Source organism: Sciurus carolinensis, chromosome 1 (genome assembly GCF_902686445.1).
Source record: "Sciurus carolinensis chromosome 1, mSciCar1.2, whole genome shotgun sequence".
Taxonomy (NCBI): Eukaryota; Metazoa; Chordata; class Mammalia; order Rodentia; family Sciuridae; genus Sciurus; species Sciurus carolinensis.
The window spans coordinates 207,870,146-207,884,137 of record NC_062213.1 but is presented as its reverse complement, the minus strand read 5'-3'; the positions used below and the strand labels follow the sequence as shown (position 1 = coordinate 207,884,137).

The window sequence follows — 13,992 nt, the reverse complement described above, 5'->3', positions numbered from 1 at the left end:
ACGGAGGCCAAAAAACCAGGCGACAACACTTGGGCTCTGAGGATGCAGTTGCCTCAAAAGGGCAGAGGCGGAAGCCGGACAGTCCCAGCAAAGGCCACGACAAGCATGGCCCTGACCCGAGACGCCCAGGGCCACCAGGCAGCCTGGCCAACCTGGTCGCAGGGCCACGGCAGGGAGACAGGCTGCTGTGGGCTCGTGGGGCTGTGGACACGGGATAGCAGATCAGCCCGGAGACATTAGAAAGCAGGCTGCGGAGCCGGCCGGGGCCAGTGTCTGGCCCTGAGACCCCCAGTCAGTGGGTGAGTGGGCACGCATGGCCCTGCTGTCACCTACCCACGCCCAGGTGTGGCCTCCTGCTCCTGGGCCTCCCCTGGTGCTGCCCAGCCTGGGTGGCCCTGAGGCCACCCACTGCAGCACAGGAGTGGTGGGCTGGCCATGCAGGGGCAGCTGCGGAGGACACAGCAGGGAGCTCCTGCTCCTGGAGCCTCTGGGGTCCCAGGCCTGCTGTGCTGTGCTGCCATGGGCGGGAGCACCAGCCCCTCTCTGGGTCCTGCTGTGGACCCTGGCCCAAGAGGCCTGCAGGTTCCTGCTACACAGGTGGGTGGGCTGACAGCATCCCAGGGCAGCTGGCCGCCTGCCCGCGTCAGGACCATGCCCAAGAACACCCGGCACCACACACCTCGTAGGCGACGGGGGTGGGTGGGGAGGAGGGAGGTCTCTCTTCTCTTCCTGTGGGGCTGGCCTAGCGTGGGCAAGGTCTGGGTTCCAGTCTGAGCACCACCAACAAAACACTCGGCCTGGGCTCTGCAGGCCAGCCAGGCACAGTGCAGAGCACTTCAGCGGTGCCTCCCACTAACCAGGACCTTCTCCTCCAGGTCGCCGAGGCTTAGCCGTCCGTGGCAGGGAGTGTGGGGATTCAGGCCCCACCCAGGGCTTCTTGGTTGTCACAGTAAGATGCCTTGCAGTGGAGGATCCGCCTGGTTGGCACCAAGTTACTCTGCCTTCCTCGTCTCTGTCAGCCCAGAATATTCCTGGCCTTTCCCTGACTGCAGTGACCCTGGCCAGGCCTCCTGGGGAAAGTCCCCCACTGGCTTTGTCTGAGGTTCCGTCTGGGAGGATGGAGGGTGTGTCTTTGGCAGGAGCGTCTCGAGTGGGCCAGTGCACTCACCCACCTCCAGGCGGGGCAGGAATCCACCCACTGTGGACGTGGAGTGGCGTCTGCCAGGGTCTGTAGTGGGAGCCTGCTGGGCCCCTGCACTGTTGGCCAGAGACCCTGGGGAAGTGCTTTGAGGCCACGCACGATGCTCCCCAGCGGACTCCTGTTGGTTCAGGCACAAGTCAGTGGGCTCTGACCTGGGGCCATCGTCCTTCATCTGCACACTCCAAGCGTCCCGGGCTTCCTGGAGGTGCCCTCCCCACCGTGGCCAGTGCCAGCCTCTGTACTGCCTGCCAGCCATGCAGCACACCACCTTTGGTTCTCCTCAGGAGGATGGTGCTTGGAAGCCTGTTCCAGTGCTGAGCCTGCTGGGGCCTGCGGGGTCTGGGGGCAGGCGGTCAGCGGGACAGTGCGCTCGGTGCACACTCAGGCACACCAGCTCTAGCCTGCCTGAGTGACGCGGCCCCAGCCACACCCCTCCTGTCCCTGTTTCCCACGTTTCCACGGCCGCCCCGTCGCCCACAGTGCAGGGACCTTTTTGGTCTGTCCCCAAAGTTGCCTGTCTCCACAGTGGCCCCCACAGAGAGCCCTGCTCAGTCTCTGGCCATTCCTGAGGTGTCTCCCCTGCCCCACGAAGCTCCAGGTCCACCCCACTGGCCCCCAACTTCCCCTCACCTGGCGGCACGTATCCGCTTTAGGGTTGGATCGTGCAGGGCGGGAGGGGGCATAGGGAGCACCTCAGAGGAGACGGCTCAGGAGGGGAGACGGTGGGGGGGCCAGACCTCCACCCGAAAGAGCGGCTGCCCTGGAGAGACGGCTGAACCCTGAGGGACGGGGTGACCATCCGCTGGCCATGCTGGGCTCTTCCTGCTCGGTCCTCCAGCCTGACTTGATGTGGGGGCACATGCTCAGTGGGGGCACCTGGGACCTGCCCTGCCCCGCACCCCGCTGCTTGGTTTTGGACAGACACACCCCAACGTCTGAGTGAATTTCCATTTTATCCACTGATTTGGCATTGGAAGCAACATGGTATCTTTTTATACTATATTTTTCTGGGACATTCCCTCTGTATGGTATGATTCCTAGAAAAAGAATTTATAGCACAAACTTCCCTTTGAAAATACAGCTCTCTGGTGCTACTCTGCCGTAATTAACCATAGACGATTAATATTAAAATGTGGTATCGTCCCACGAGGCAATGAAATTTCCAGAAATTCTCTGCTACACATTCCGCCACTTTTATTGGCCAGATTGAATTAGCGACAGAGGGCACCTTGATTTTTAAAATCATTTTACAATAATGGTTGATTCCTTATAGATCCCCTCTCATATGCACTCAAAACCATTTGTCCAGGGCCTGAAAGGGAGAAATCACTCAGGCCGACTGGAAGCACTCACCAGGAGGGTTTTGTGCATGGAAAAAAGAAAGAAAAGAAAAGCAATCTGACCTTCTCTGACTGTGGCTCCTCTGGGTTCCCAAATCCAATTTCGGGGGATTATCTGAGCTCCGGGGCCCAGTGTCCATCCTGCAATCAGGGGCACCTGCTTTATGAGTCAATAGGACCCAATTACGGGGCCCAGGCGGGTGCCCCACTGAGAACAAGGAACACAAAACAAAGGGCTATGTGCTTCCGCCGTGGGCGGGAGCCAGGAAAGGTCGCGAGACTGAATATAAAGTCAGTGGCTTTGTTGCTAAAATCTGGGTGCCGTGATTTATCCAGAACATGGTTTGGAATATATGGCCACAGTTCACATCTAGGAAACCGTCGCTCCTCCCCAGCGAAATGGAAGCCATCTACCGCAGAGGTCACACGACTGAGCAGCTGAGGTCGTTCACGTCGACGCAGGGTGGAATGGTGCATTTCACCATCACCACTTACTGACATTAGTCTTCTGGAAGGAGAAAGTGCTTTCTCTCTTCATCTCCCTTATTTGTATGAGAGAAAATCAACCTTTCTGGAAGCTTCATTTTCTTGATTGTGAGTCCTAGCCGGGCCAGGTGGGCTGGGGCCAGCCATGCCCTGTGGGCTGCCTGGGATGCCACTCCAGGTGTGGGCCAGGGCGGACCTCTACGTTCTTTCAGTTCAGAGAGACAGAGAGGGACTGGGGTGCTGGCGGCTGCAGAGGGGCAGGGCTGCTCCTGCCTGGGCCTCAGGGACGCGCTGAAGCGCGGACACTTGTGTGGTGTGCGCCGGCCCTGCTGCGATTCAGGCCTCACTCGTGTGCAGCTCCTCTGGGATGGCTCAGTGCTCCTTCCCACTCCTCTCTGGGCCTCCTGGCCCCAGAGAACAGCGTGTGGATCGGGGTCATGGAGAACGGCCAGCAAGGGTGCCTCGTCCTCTGCTGTGCACGTGGCAGGTGGGTCCTGGGGTGCAGCTCGTCCCCACCCAGGCAAGTTGTGCCTGCCTGGCACCAGCACTGCCCGGCCAGGTCCAGCCCTGGCCTTGGGCGCTGCCTGAGCTCCGCTGCCAGGGCTCTAGCGTCTGTGTTCCCAGAGCCGCCCCCACACTCCCCATCTCCCTGACGAGCAGGCTGCTCACCACCAGCCTGGGTTCTGACTACAGGATGGGCAGGCCCATCAGCCATGGCTCTACAGTCCTGTGGAAGGGACTGCAGACCACTGTGGGGTCACGGGCGGGCAGTCTCAGTCACAGATGCAGGGGGGCCTCTGGCTTGCAGAGGCGGCTGGAGACACTCCAACACTCTTCTGTGCACCCAGCAGGGCCCGAAGTGTGACTCCATGCCCGGATGTCTCCTCAGCAAAGAAAGACCCGTCCTTCCTTCTACTCTGGTGACAGAGCCTCGTCTTTCTTGGCACCTTGTATTTCCTAATGTGGCCTGGTGTGGCCTTGTGACCAAGTTCTGCCACTTACGCTTCTCCCTTCCTGCCAGCCAGAACAGGGCCTTGTGGCGGGAGCTTGTGCAGCCACCCAGGACCGTGAAGGGGCACGTGAACAAGGCAGAGCAGGCAACAGACACTGGAGTCCCCTGTGATCTCTCTGGTCATCGCTGTGTTGGATAAAAGTCATGCTCCATCGTGAGCACACAGCCTGCCCACACTGAAGACTAACTGAACAGGTACTTAGGGCAGCCCCATACCACATCTGGATCGGCTGCAGAGAGAGGTGGCCGGTGGGGGCAGCTAACACCCTGATGTCTGGCCATGCTGTGGTCACTGAGCCTGGTGCCTGACATGACGGCACAGCTGGATGTGCACCTTCTGCATCTTTGCTTCCGGCTGGGAGAGTCATGAAGAGGTTTCCAGAGGGCTGGCCCTGGTGGGGTTGTCCACCCCCATGGATTTCAGGTCTTTGCGAATGTCCCCGTGACCCAGAGCCCTTGGGGCTGTTGTTCCTGCCCTACTCTTGAGTGCCTTGTCTGGGTGGAAAATTCTGGCTGATAGCCAGCGGGATGAGCAGCCACCTCCCAAGACGTCCAAACGCATGCAGTAAGAGCCTGCTCATCCAGAGCCTTCTCCCGGGAGGCACAGAGGCCTGCCGGGCTCGCCAGGTAGAACCGCAGATTTAAGACTCCCAGCTGTTGGTGAAGGCGTGGCGAGTAGGGAGGGATGCTGCCGCCGGTCCGCCGGGCTGTGGGCGTGTGGCGCTCCTGTGGGTCAAGCTCTCGCACGGAGGTTGTCTGCGAGGGAGGATCCCTCGCGCCGCCCCGGCACTCAGCGTTTCGCATCCTTCGGGTGGTGGATGGGAAACCCGCTTTGGCGACCCCGTCTGTCTGCAGGGTCTTGCTTGGTGCTGCCTCTCTGGTAGGGTGGGGCTCGGGCCTCAGCTCCCCGACTGGCCGGAGCCCTGTAGCTGGGCCACTCGCGCCTCCTTCCTGCTAACCAAAGGAGGGCTCCAGGGGAGCTCGGACATCGGTGCCACAGAGCTGGGTCCGCACACGAGGGTCTGCACATGAAGCCTGGGCTGTCATGCCAGGCTTCCTGGCATAGAGCCATCAACCACTCAATCTGCTAGCCCCAAGTTCCCTCTTGCCCATGGTGGCTGCTGTCCTCAGCAGGACTGGACTGAGCTTGGCAATGCCTTCACCCACTCTTGGCAGGATGCCCGGGGAGGAGACCCAGCTGGCTCCAGGGTGAGCCGGGTGCGGGGGAGCTGGAGGTGGCCGGTGAACCTTGGCCAGCACCCTGCCCAGGTAGTGGGCTGAGGAAGGCCCCAGAGTCCTCGGCAGTGGGTGCAGGGACCTTCGGCAGGAGGAAGGAACTGGAGAGGCTGATTCTGAATGCTACGGGACAGGAGGGAGAGCAGCTGCACGGGATCGAGGCCTGAGGGCAGGCGGCTGTGAGTCTGTGTTCTGCGGATCACGTAGCGAGGAGACGAGGGCTGGTGCCCTCATGTCCAGTGCGGCTTTCACTGTCCGGCCAGGCCTGGGCCTGCGCAGCTCCGCCGTGGATCTGCCTTCTGCACAGGCCGTCCCGCAGGATCTGAAACGCTCAGCCTGTAAGCACGTCCCAGGTGTGCTCTGGTTCTGTCCTGAGGGACCCACTGAGTCAGCTGCTATGGTGACCAGCCCTCCTAGGGGTCTGAGGGATAGGCTCTGTGGTGGTCAGCCTCCTGACCCTCCACCCCAGCAGCTGCTATCAAGGGATGGACCAAGAGAAGCCCGCCCCCAACAGGCTGTGGAGGCCTGGACGGGGCACAGTGGTCCTGCCGAGCATGTCAGCGCCAACCCTTTTCCAGGAGAGACATTCCCAGATTCAAGGAAAGTGAAAATGGGCAGAGAGACCCATCCCAGCCCCTGGGCCCCCCTCCTCAGCTGGGACTGAGCCAGGTCTGCCCTCAGATAGCCTGGGGGTACATGTGGCTCTGCTCCTGCCACCAGGGGGAGGCCGTTGCCCTCACTTGACAGAAGAGGACACTGAGGCACAGAGGGCTTAGTGGGAGGCGGCGGGAAACAGCAGCCCAGCCCCAGGCTGTGAGTCCCCAGTGTGGCTTGAGGGGCCCGGCAGAGCTCCTCACAGGGAACTGAGACGCGCACCCAGCTCTGCTTCTTTTGCACCAGGACCAGGATGCTCTGGGTCCTGAGCTCCCCTCTGAGCCTGCAGCTGAGGCATGACGCACACCCCGGATGTCCTGAGCAAACCTGAGCCTGCCTGCGAGTGAGCTGCTGGCCCAGAGCCATGCCTGGGGTGGCCACAAGCACAGAAGGACAATGACCAGACTCTGGCCTGGCTGTGGAGTGGTCCAATGGTGGGGGCAGGGCGGCGCAGACAGGGGGCGACTGCTGAGCCACTGCTGTGTTTCTGGGCCTGGTTTTCATCGCGCCCTTGGAGCTTGGCTCTGAAAGTCTCTCTGAGTGGAAGGCGTGGCGCCCGTGAGCATTTTTACGCAGAAATATGAGAGCTATTCTGCTGGTGCTGTGAGATTTCTCCTATAAACTGAGGTGGAGGCAGACAAAGGGGGACAGGGGCCAGGCCCCGCCCAGTCCTTGGGACCCACAGCTCCTGCCATTGGGCCAACCAACTTGCCTTCCCCACACACTTGGGTCCAGCTGTCCCTGGGGCCTACGGTCCCTATGAGGAGAGATCCCAAGGTTGGGCCTCCCCCCTGAGCCAGGACCTTCACGTGCTCTTGTATGGAAAGCAGTCCATCCACCCCGCAAGGACAGACCACGCAGCCCTGAGTCTGGACTCTAGCTGGCAGCAGGAGGTGAGCAGGTGCAGCAGCCCAAGGTGACCCCGGTTTCAGGCCCTGGAGGGCCGTCTTGCTCTTTTCTCCCCTCTTCCACCAGGCAGATGCAACTTCAGGGAGGGACGTGGGGAGAAACTAGCCAGGGCTCTGGACTGCAGAGGGGCAGGCAACTGACCAGTGGGGCCACAGAGTCCTTGGGCATCCAGGAGGTTCAGGCACCCCTCCTGGCCAGCAGCAGAGCCAGGGATGTGCCTCCGTACACCACTAGGGAGAGAGCACCCTGGCAGGAGGGCCCGAGAGCAGAGCTGGGACCACAGGCTGGACACAGGTTGGGCAGGTTGTGGGGACCTCGGGTCTCAGGAGGGGCTGGGCCACATGGAGTAAAGAGGAGCCCTGGAAAGGAGGGGACAGCCTGCCCAATGCCTGCTTGGGTCCTTGGCTGAAGGGGGCAGGTGGGGTCCACGGGGGGTGGGGGAACCAGGTCTGGGAGCCCAGGCCCAGGAGGGGCACTTTAGGGTGGCCTGACCTGAAAGCTGTCTGGGGTGCCTTCTGTGTGAGTCCCGGGAGGGAAGGCCACAGGGGGCCACACGGCTGTGTGTGGTGGGTGAGACCAGGCGGGACGTGGGGGAGGCCCTGTACCCACTGGCAGGAGTAGGTGCGGTCGAGTGCCAAGGCAGGTGGGGCAGGTGGGGCAGGTGGACGAGGTCTGTTTGTGATGGCCGGGAACATCTGCGAAAGCTGGGCGTCCACACACTTCACCTCAGGGGGAGGGTGCTCCTTCCTCGGGCCCTGCTGCCCACTAGGTCCCAGCTCTGGCGGTTGCTACCACCTTCAGATTGGCCTCTTTACTCCCTGGCCGGGGACCTGCAGCCTGCACCCCCTGAAAGCAGGGCGCAGGACTCCCATCCAACTCTGGGGCCTGGGGGACATTGGCCATCAGCCCAGGCCAAGTGGGAGGAAGGCGCGTGCACAGAGTGAGTGCAGGGTTGCCGGAGGGGACCCGGCCTGTTACTGAGCTTCTCGCTTGCACCAGGGTCCAGGGCACCAGGGTCAGGCCTGCTTCGAGGAGGAGAAGCTGCTGGCTAACCGTGGGGCCCCAGTAACACAGATGCTCACCAAGGCTGCGCCCCGTGCTGGCTGCGATGTGGGCGAGCATTCGCCGCGAGCCGAGTCAGGAGGACCTGGCGCCAGCTTGGTGGACTGCAGCAGCCCACTGCCCTGGAAGGTGCCAGGCGGCTGCACTCTCCCCAGCCTGGGTCTTCCTGCCTCTCCTGCCGAAGCAGGAGCCACCTGGAAGGCCAGTCAGCACCCGGCAATTGGGGCCCCGGCTCCCTCAGGCACGTGACACACATCCCCACATCAGGCTACCCCACATTCAGGCTGTCCCCAGTCTTGGCTGCCCCAGCCTTGGCCCTGGTGTGAGCCCTGCCTGGCTCACCAGGACCAACCTAGGGAGCTGCACAGCTGAGCTCCTGACCTACGGCCTCTGTCAGCCTGCAACTGCTGGACCCCTGTGGGTGGCAGGTTTGCCTGGCAACAGGGAATGGCATCCCCCTCGGCAGCCAGCCCCTGGAAGGGGGTCCTGCTTGTCTCCTGCTATCGTAGTGTAGATGTCAGTGTCCCCGGGAGCTCATGTGTGAGGCAGTGGAAGTACAGAGGTGAAATGACTGGGTTGCGAGAGCCTTAACTAATCAGCAGATTGACCCACCCAAAGGGATTAGCTGGCGACTGTAGGCAGGCGGGTGTGGCTGGAGGAGGCGGGTCAGGGGCGTGCCTTTGGGGTTTATATTTTGTCCCTGGTGAGCAGAGCTCTCTGCTTCCTGGTGCCACGTCCTGAGCTGCTCTCCTCCAGGCCCTTCTGCCTGATGTTGTGCCTCACCTCAGCAGAGCACGGAGACCTGGGAAACGCTGAGCACCAAGCGAACTTTTCCTTCTCTACAGTGGTTCTTGTCAGGCATTTTGGTCACAGCAGTTTAAAGCTGACAAACACACCTTCTAAGTCCAGCTGGGGCCTGAGATCCTGTCTCCCCCAGATTCACTGTGCCCCAGTCCTTGGGGTGGCTTTTCTCTCCGACCCAGATTCTGGGCACCCCATCCGGCCACGTGCCCCTTACTGCTGGTAGCACCTGGCCAACCAGCTGCTATGTTAACCACTCACCAGCCAGGCCACTGGGGGTGTCCACCTGGTCTTCCTCCAGGAGTGGCAAGTCAGCTCCAGCAGTTTCTTTGGCAGCCTCGGGCTCCAGGCCCCGCAAGGTGGGGGTGGACACAGGATAGGAGATGCACTGGAACCCACTGGGAAGGGAACACCAAGGGGCGAGTCCAGAGGCCAGTATAGGGGAGGACTGTGGCCTGACTCCACCCTTGGTATTGGCCTGGGCATGGCATCCAGGGGCACTCTCCAGGCACTCTTGGGGGCTGTGTAGGTTACCATGAGATGCCTGCTGGGCTGGGACCAACTAAGGCCCAGAGAGAAGGACCAGCCAGTCCCCTGGGTCTCCTCCACCAGGACTGCCAGCCCTCCATGCCAACAGCTGTCTGGCCACTCCCTGTCTGCTGGTGCTTTTGTGCCCACCCTCCCAAGTCTGCTGGTCAGTACTGTGTCCTGTCCTGAATTGGTCCAGGACCACAGGAATGTGTGGGCAGTTCCCTCCAGTCCTCTCCTCTTCTGCCTCTCCAACCCTAATGGCAGGTGTCACCTGGTGTCACCCTCACTCACAATGGTGTCTGCATGGGTGTCTCTTGGTGGTCTTCATCCACTTTGAAAAAGCTGACCTCGGAATAGGCTGGGAGCTGCACGTATCTGATGCCGGCGGAGATCCTCAGGACCCGGCCACTCTCGCCTTCCAGGAGAGAAGTTGGGAAACAGGCCTAGACTGCAGTCCGTGGAGGCAGACACAGCTGGGCTCAGCTGGGCTCCACTTGGGTGGACCCATGTAGTGGGTCTGTCACACTCCATTCGCCACTCAGCACAGCCACATTCAGCCTGGGTGGCTGCCTGGAAAGACCCTGGCTGGCCTCCCCTGGCCTCCTCTGGGTCTGCCCTGCAGAGGTTTCCTGGTCCTGGGATCTCTGGGGCCTCCTCACATACCCAGTACCGGTGCCTCAACCCTTAGCAGCCAGCTGCTGCCCTGTTTCCCACAACTCCTCTCTGGTGGGTCTTCCAGGCGTGGCTGGATGCCCAGCTCTGCCGCCTGCCCCAGCAGGCCTGGTGGATCTGTGCTCATGATGTACAGGGACAGCGGTATTTGTTTGTTGGTCCTGTCCTCCAGAGCCATCTGCAGATGGAACCCTGGGCCACAAATCTCTAGTTCCAGTCCTCAAGTACCACCGCCTACACTTCCTGGGAGGGCCTGTCTTTGCTAACTGGCTCATGGGTCCACCATGTTGTACCCCTGCCCTCGGCTGGTCAGGACCACAGAGGGTGCCTGTGGTGGGACCTGTTTCCACCTGCAGTCCTTGTCACCCTGGGTGGACACTGCTGCTCTTACCCATTGCTCCTGGCCCTGGGAAACCTCAGGCTGCAGGTAGCTCTGGAGGACAGGGCTGTAGGACCCAACAGCCACACTTGGAGGACCCAACTGAGAGAAGCACATGCTGGGAGTGCAGGCTGGAGGTGCAGCATGGTGGGCAGGAAGGGGTGACCAGTCCTGAGCTCCCAGGCTGATGCAGAGCTCTGGGGCAGGCTTCCAGACTCACAGAGGAGCTTGGAAGCAACCGGGTTCCTGAAGACTCAGAAGAAACTTAAGATGAAGTGGCAGATCCCAGGTGGGCTCCCCTTTGGGGTGGCAGGAAGAGGGTCAACTTGTACCCCAGAAGCTGTCCAGAAAATGCTTTCAGTTGAGGAAAACGAGCTGAGCCTCTGGGGGAACAAGGCATGGAGTTGAGGATACGGCAGAGAGAGGAGAGAGGCCCTGGGGGCCTGCAAGGCCCCCACATTCTCAGCTGAGCACAGATCAGCACACACCTGTGAGGAGACTCATGTGGCCAAGGAAAGAGCCACCTGGAAGAATTAGGGGACAGGGTCTGGGGCTCCCAGGATCAGAGAGTTTGTTCTCCTCAGCCCAGCTGGAAGTCATGGGCAGAGTGCTCAGAGAGGTCTTGTGTTAGGACAGGGAATAACTGGTCTTAGATGGAGTTCTCCTCCAGACCTGCCTCACAAATCATAAAAGCAAGAATGAAAGGACTAAACTGTCTTCAAGTAACCCCACTCTGCCCTGGAACAAAGCTCAAGTACAGTTATAGGAATACAAAAATATATGGGCTCCAAGAAGGCAAAATTTACAATGTCTGGCATCCAATCAAATTTACCAGGCATGCAAAGAGTGCAAGAGAATGTGGCCAGTAGGAGGAGAGAAATAAAGCCGTCAAAACCACCCTGGAACTAAAACAGTGCAAGCATCAGTGTTGGGACACGAGAAAGGTGGTTATCACAACATGCTCAGTGGTTCAGTGTGAAGAGAGGCAGAAAACATAAAAAGGAACGAGGCTGAGCATATAGACGTGAGCAGTACAACATGTGAGCTGAAGAAACACTGGTTCTCAACAGACAGACACAGGAGGAACGATTTCTGAACTTGGAAATACAGCTACTGAAACCACCCAAAACGAAACACTGAGAGAAAAGAGAATAAAAAAGAAAGGAAGATGGGGGAAAAAAGAAGGAAAAGAGGGAGAAACCTGCAAATGGGCCAGCACATGGCTAATATGTGGAGAGCTGCAACAGATAAAATACGAGAAGAAATGATGGCTGAGAACTATAAACTCACAGGTGCAAGGAGCTCAGTGAGACCTGAGCATAAGAAACACAGGAAAACAATCCCACATCATAATCAAATTGCAATCAAGGGAAAATCTCAAAGACCACCAAAGTGAAAGGTCACAATTGACAGAGAGAGAGAGAGAGAGAGAGAGAGAGAGAGAGAGAGAGAGAGAGAGAGAAAGAGAGAAAGGAAAACAGCAAACTGGAAAGCAATGGAGTGAGGTCTTTAACACACTGAGAGCTCGTGCCTGGGAACGTGGCTACAAAATTGAGAGTGAAGTCCAGATGTTCCCAAACAAATCCTGAAAGCATTCATCAGCAGCAAACCTGTACTACAAGAAATACTGAGAAGTAAGTCCTTCAGGCAGGAGGAAAAGTGATAACAGATAGAAATCTGGATCTACAGGAAGGATCGAGAAGGACCAGAGATAGGAGTTATGTGCATAGGTGAGGTTTTTTTTCTCTGTTTATGAAATACTATTGAAAAAAAATAAATGGATGGGCACTGTGTCACATGCCTATAAATCCAGTGACTCAGGAGGCTGAGGCAGGAGGATTGTTAAGCTCAAGACCAGCCTTAGCAACTTAGTGAGGCTCTAAGCAACTTAATGAGACCTTGTCTTAGAATAAAAAATGAAAAGATCTGGGGATGTGGCTCAGTGGTTAGGCCCCCTGGGTTCAATCCCCGCTACCAAAAAAAAAAAAAAAGAGGTAAGTGACATTTTCAACAAAAATAACACCACTATGTTATGGAGTTTATTATATATGTGGATGTAAAAGATGTATGAAAACATTAGCCTAAAACTTGAGAGTGGAGAAAAAAGGAGACTATCACAAAGTTCTGATGTGTGATGCGTGATGAAATCACTTGAAGGCAATTGTGGCAAGACCCAGCTGTATACTGCCTTCCAACCCACTCTGTGAATGAAGACAAACTGGCCAGAAGTAGAAGGGCGGGTCAAGACACCAGGTTAACACAGTCAAAGGAAGAAAACGTTGTGGCACTGATGTCACAGGAAGTGGGTATCAAAGCAAAGACCCAGCCAGGGGTAAAGAAGACAATTCCTGAATGATGAGGGGTCAAATAATCAGGTGGCCTAAAACCCGAAGCATTGATGCCCCAATAACAGCTTTAAAGTACAGATGCAGAAATGGACAGAAAGGATGGCAGATGGGTAAAACCTATTATGGTGAGAGATGTCAATACACCACTTTCAGGATTTGACAGCACAAGCAGACAAAAGACCAGCAAGAGGGCACCACACTTAAATCGCAGTGCAGGTGGAGCATCTTTTGCACAAAATGCTGGGGACTAGAAATCTTTCAGGTTGGGGAGTTTTTCAGATTTTGGAATATTTTAAAGGACTTTACCTGTTGAGCATCCCTAATGCAGAAGGCCAAAATCTGAAATGCTCTGAAATCTAAAACATTGTCCCTCAAAATGTTTTGGATTTTAGATTTTAGATCTTTGGGTTAGGGATGCTCAGCCTGTAAGAACAAGGTTAGCCTGATTGGCAATTATAGAGTACTCCATTCAACGAAAGAATGCACACTCTTCTCAAGTGTACACAGAACATTCACTAAAATAGACTCACAAAAACTCAATTAAATTTGAAAGAATTCAAAACATACAAACTATGGCTCTAACCACATGGAATTAAGGTAGAATTCAACAGAAGAAAGATCTCTAGAAAATCCCCACATATCTGGAAATGAAACAACACACTTCTAAATAACTCATGGGTCAAAAAAGAAATTAAAAGGAAATCAGAAAGTATTTTGAACTGAATGAAAATAAAGACACCACATCTCAAAATTTGAAGGATGCAGCTAAAGCAGTACTCAAGGGGAAATTCATAGCAATAATCCTTTATATTAGAAAAGTCTGAAATGAAAATCTTAACTTTCACCTTAAGGAAGTAGAAAAAAGGGGAGCAAATTAAATCTAAAGTAAGCAGAAACAAGAAAATAAGGCTGGGCACGGTGGCCACACCTGTAATCTCACCAACTAGGGAGGCCGAGGCAGGAGGATGGCAAGTTCAAAGTCAGCCTGGTCAATTTAGTAATCCCCTGTCTCAAAATAAAAAGGGCTGGGGATGTGACTCAGTGGTAAAGCACCCCTGGGTTCAGTCCCCAGTAAACAACAAAACAGACAACTTTTGTGTTTCAAAGGGTACCATCATGAAACTGCAAGATGGCTCAAAAAATGGGAAAAAAAAATGTATGCGAAGCAGGTATCTGATAAGGGATTTAATCTAGAACATGTAAAGAACTCTAAAAAATGCACAAGAACTCTAAAAAATGCCCATTTTTTTAAGTGGGCAAAGAATCTGAATAGACATTTCTCCAGAGAGACACAAATGGGAAAGAGGCACCTGAAAAGATGTTTGGCATTGTGAGATTTTAGGTAAATGCAAATCAAAACC

General features: G+C 56.7%; 1 protein-coding gene across 8 annotated transcripts in view; it reads right to left on the bottom strand.

Annotated features, from left to right (window-relative positions):
* Morn1 (MORN repeat containing 1) overlaps nt 1-13,992 on the bottom strand; it is a 46,965-nt gene that overhangs the window by 17,443 nt on the left and 15,530 nt on the right. For all 8 annotated transcript variants that reach the window (XM_047522453.1, XM_047522480.1, XM_047522473.1 and 5 more), the window contains 2 exons: nt 9,524-9,647; nt 8,963-9,099 (listed from right to left, as the gene is read on the bottom strand). In XM_047522453.1, the coding sequence (XP_047378409.1) occupies nt 8,963-9,099; nt 9,524-9,647 (261 nt within the window). The remainder of the gene's footprint in view (nt 1-8,962; nt 9,100-9,523; nt 9,648-13,992) is intronic.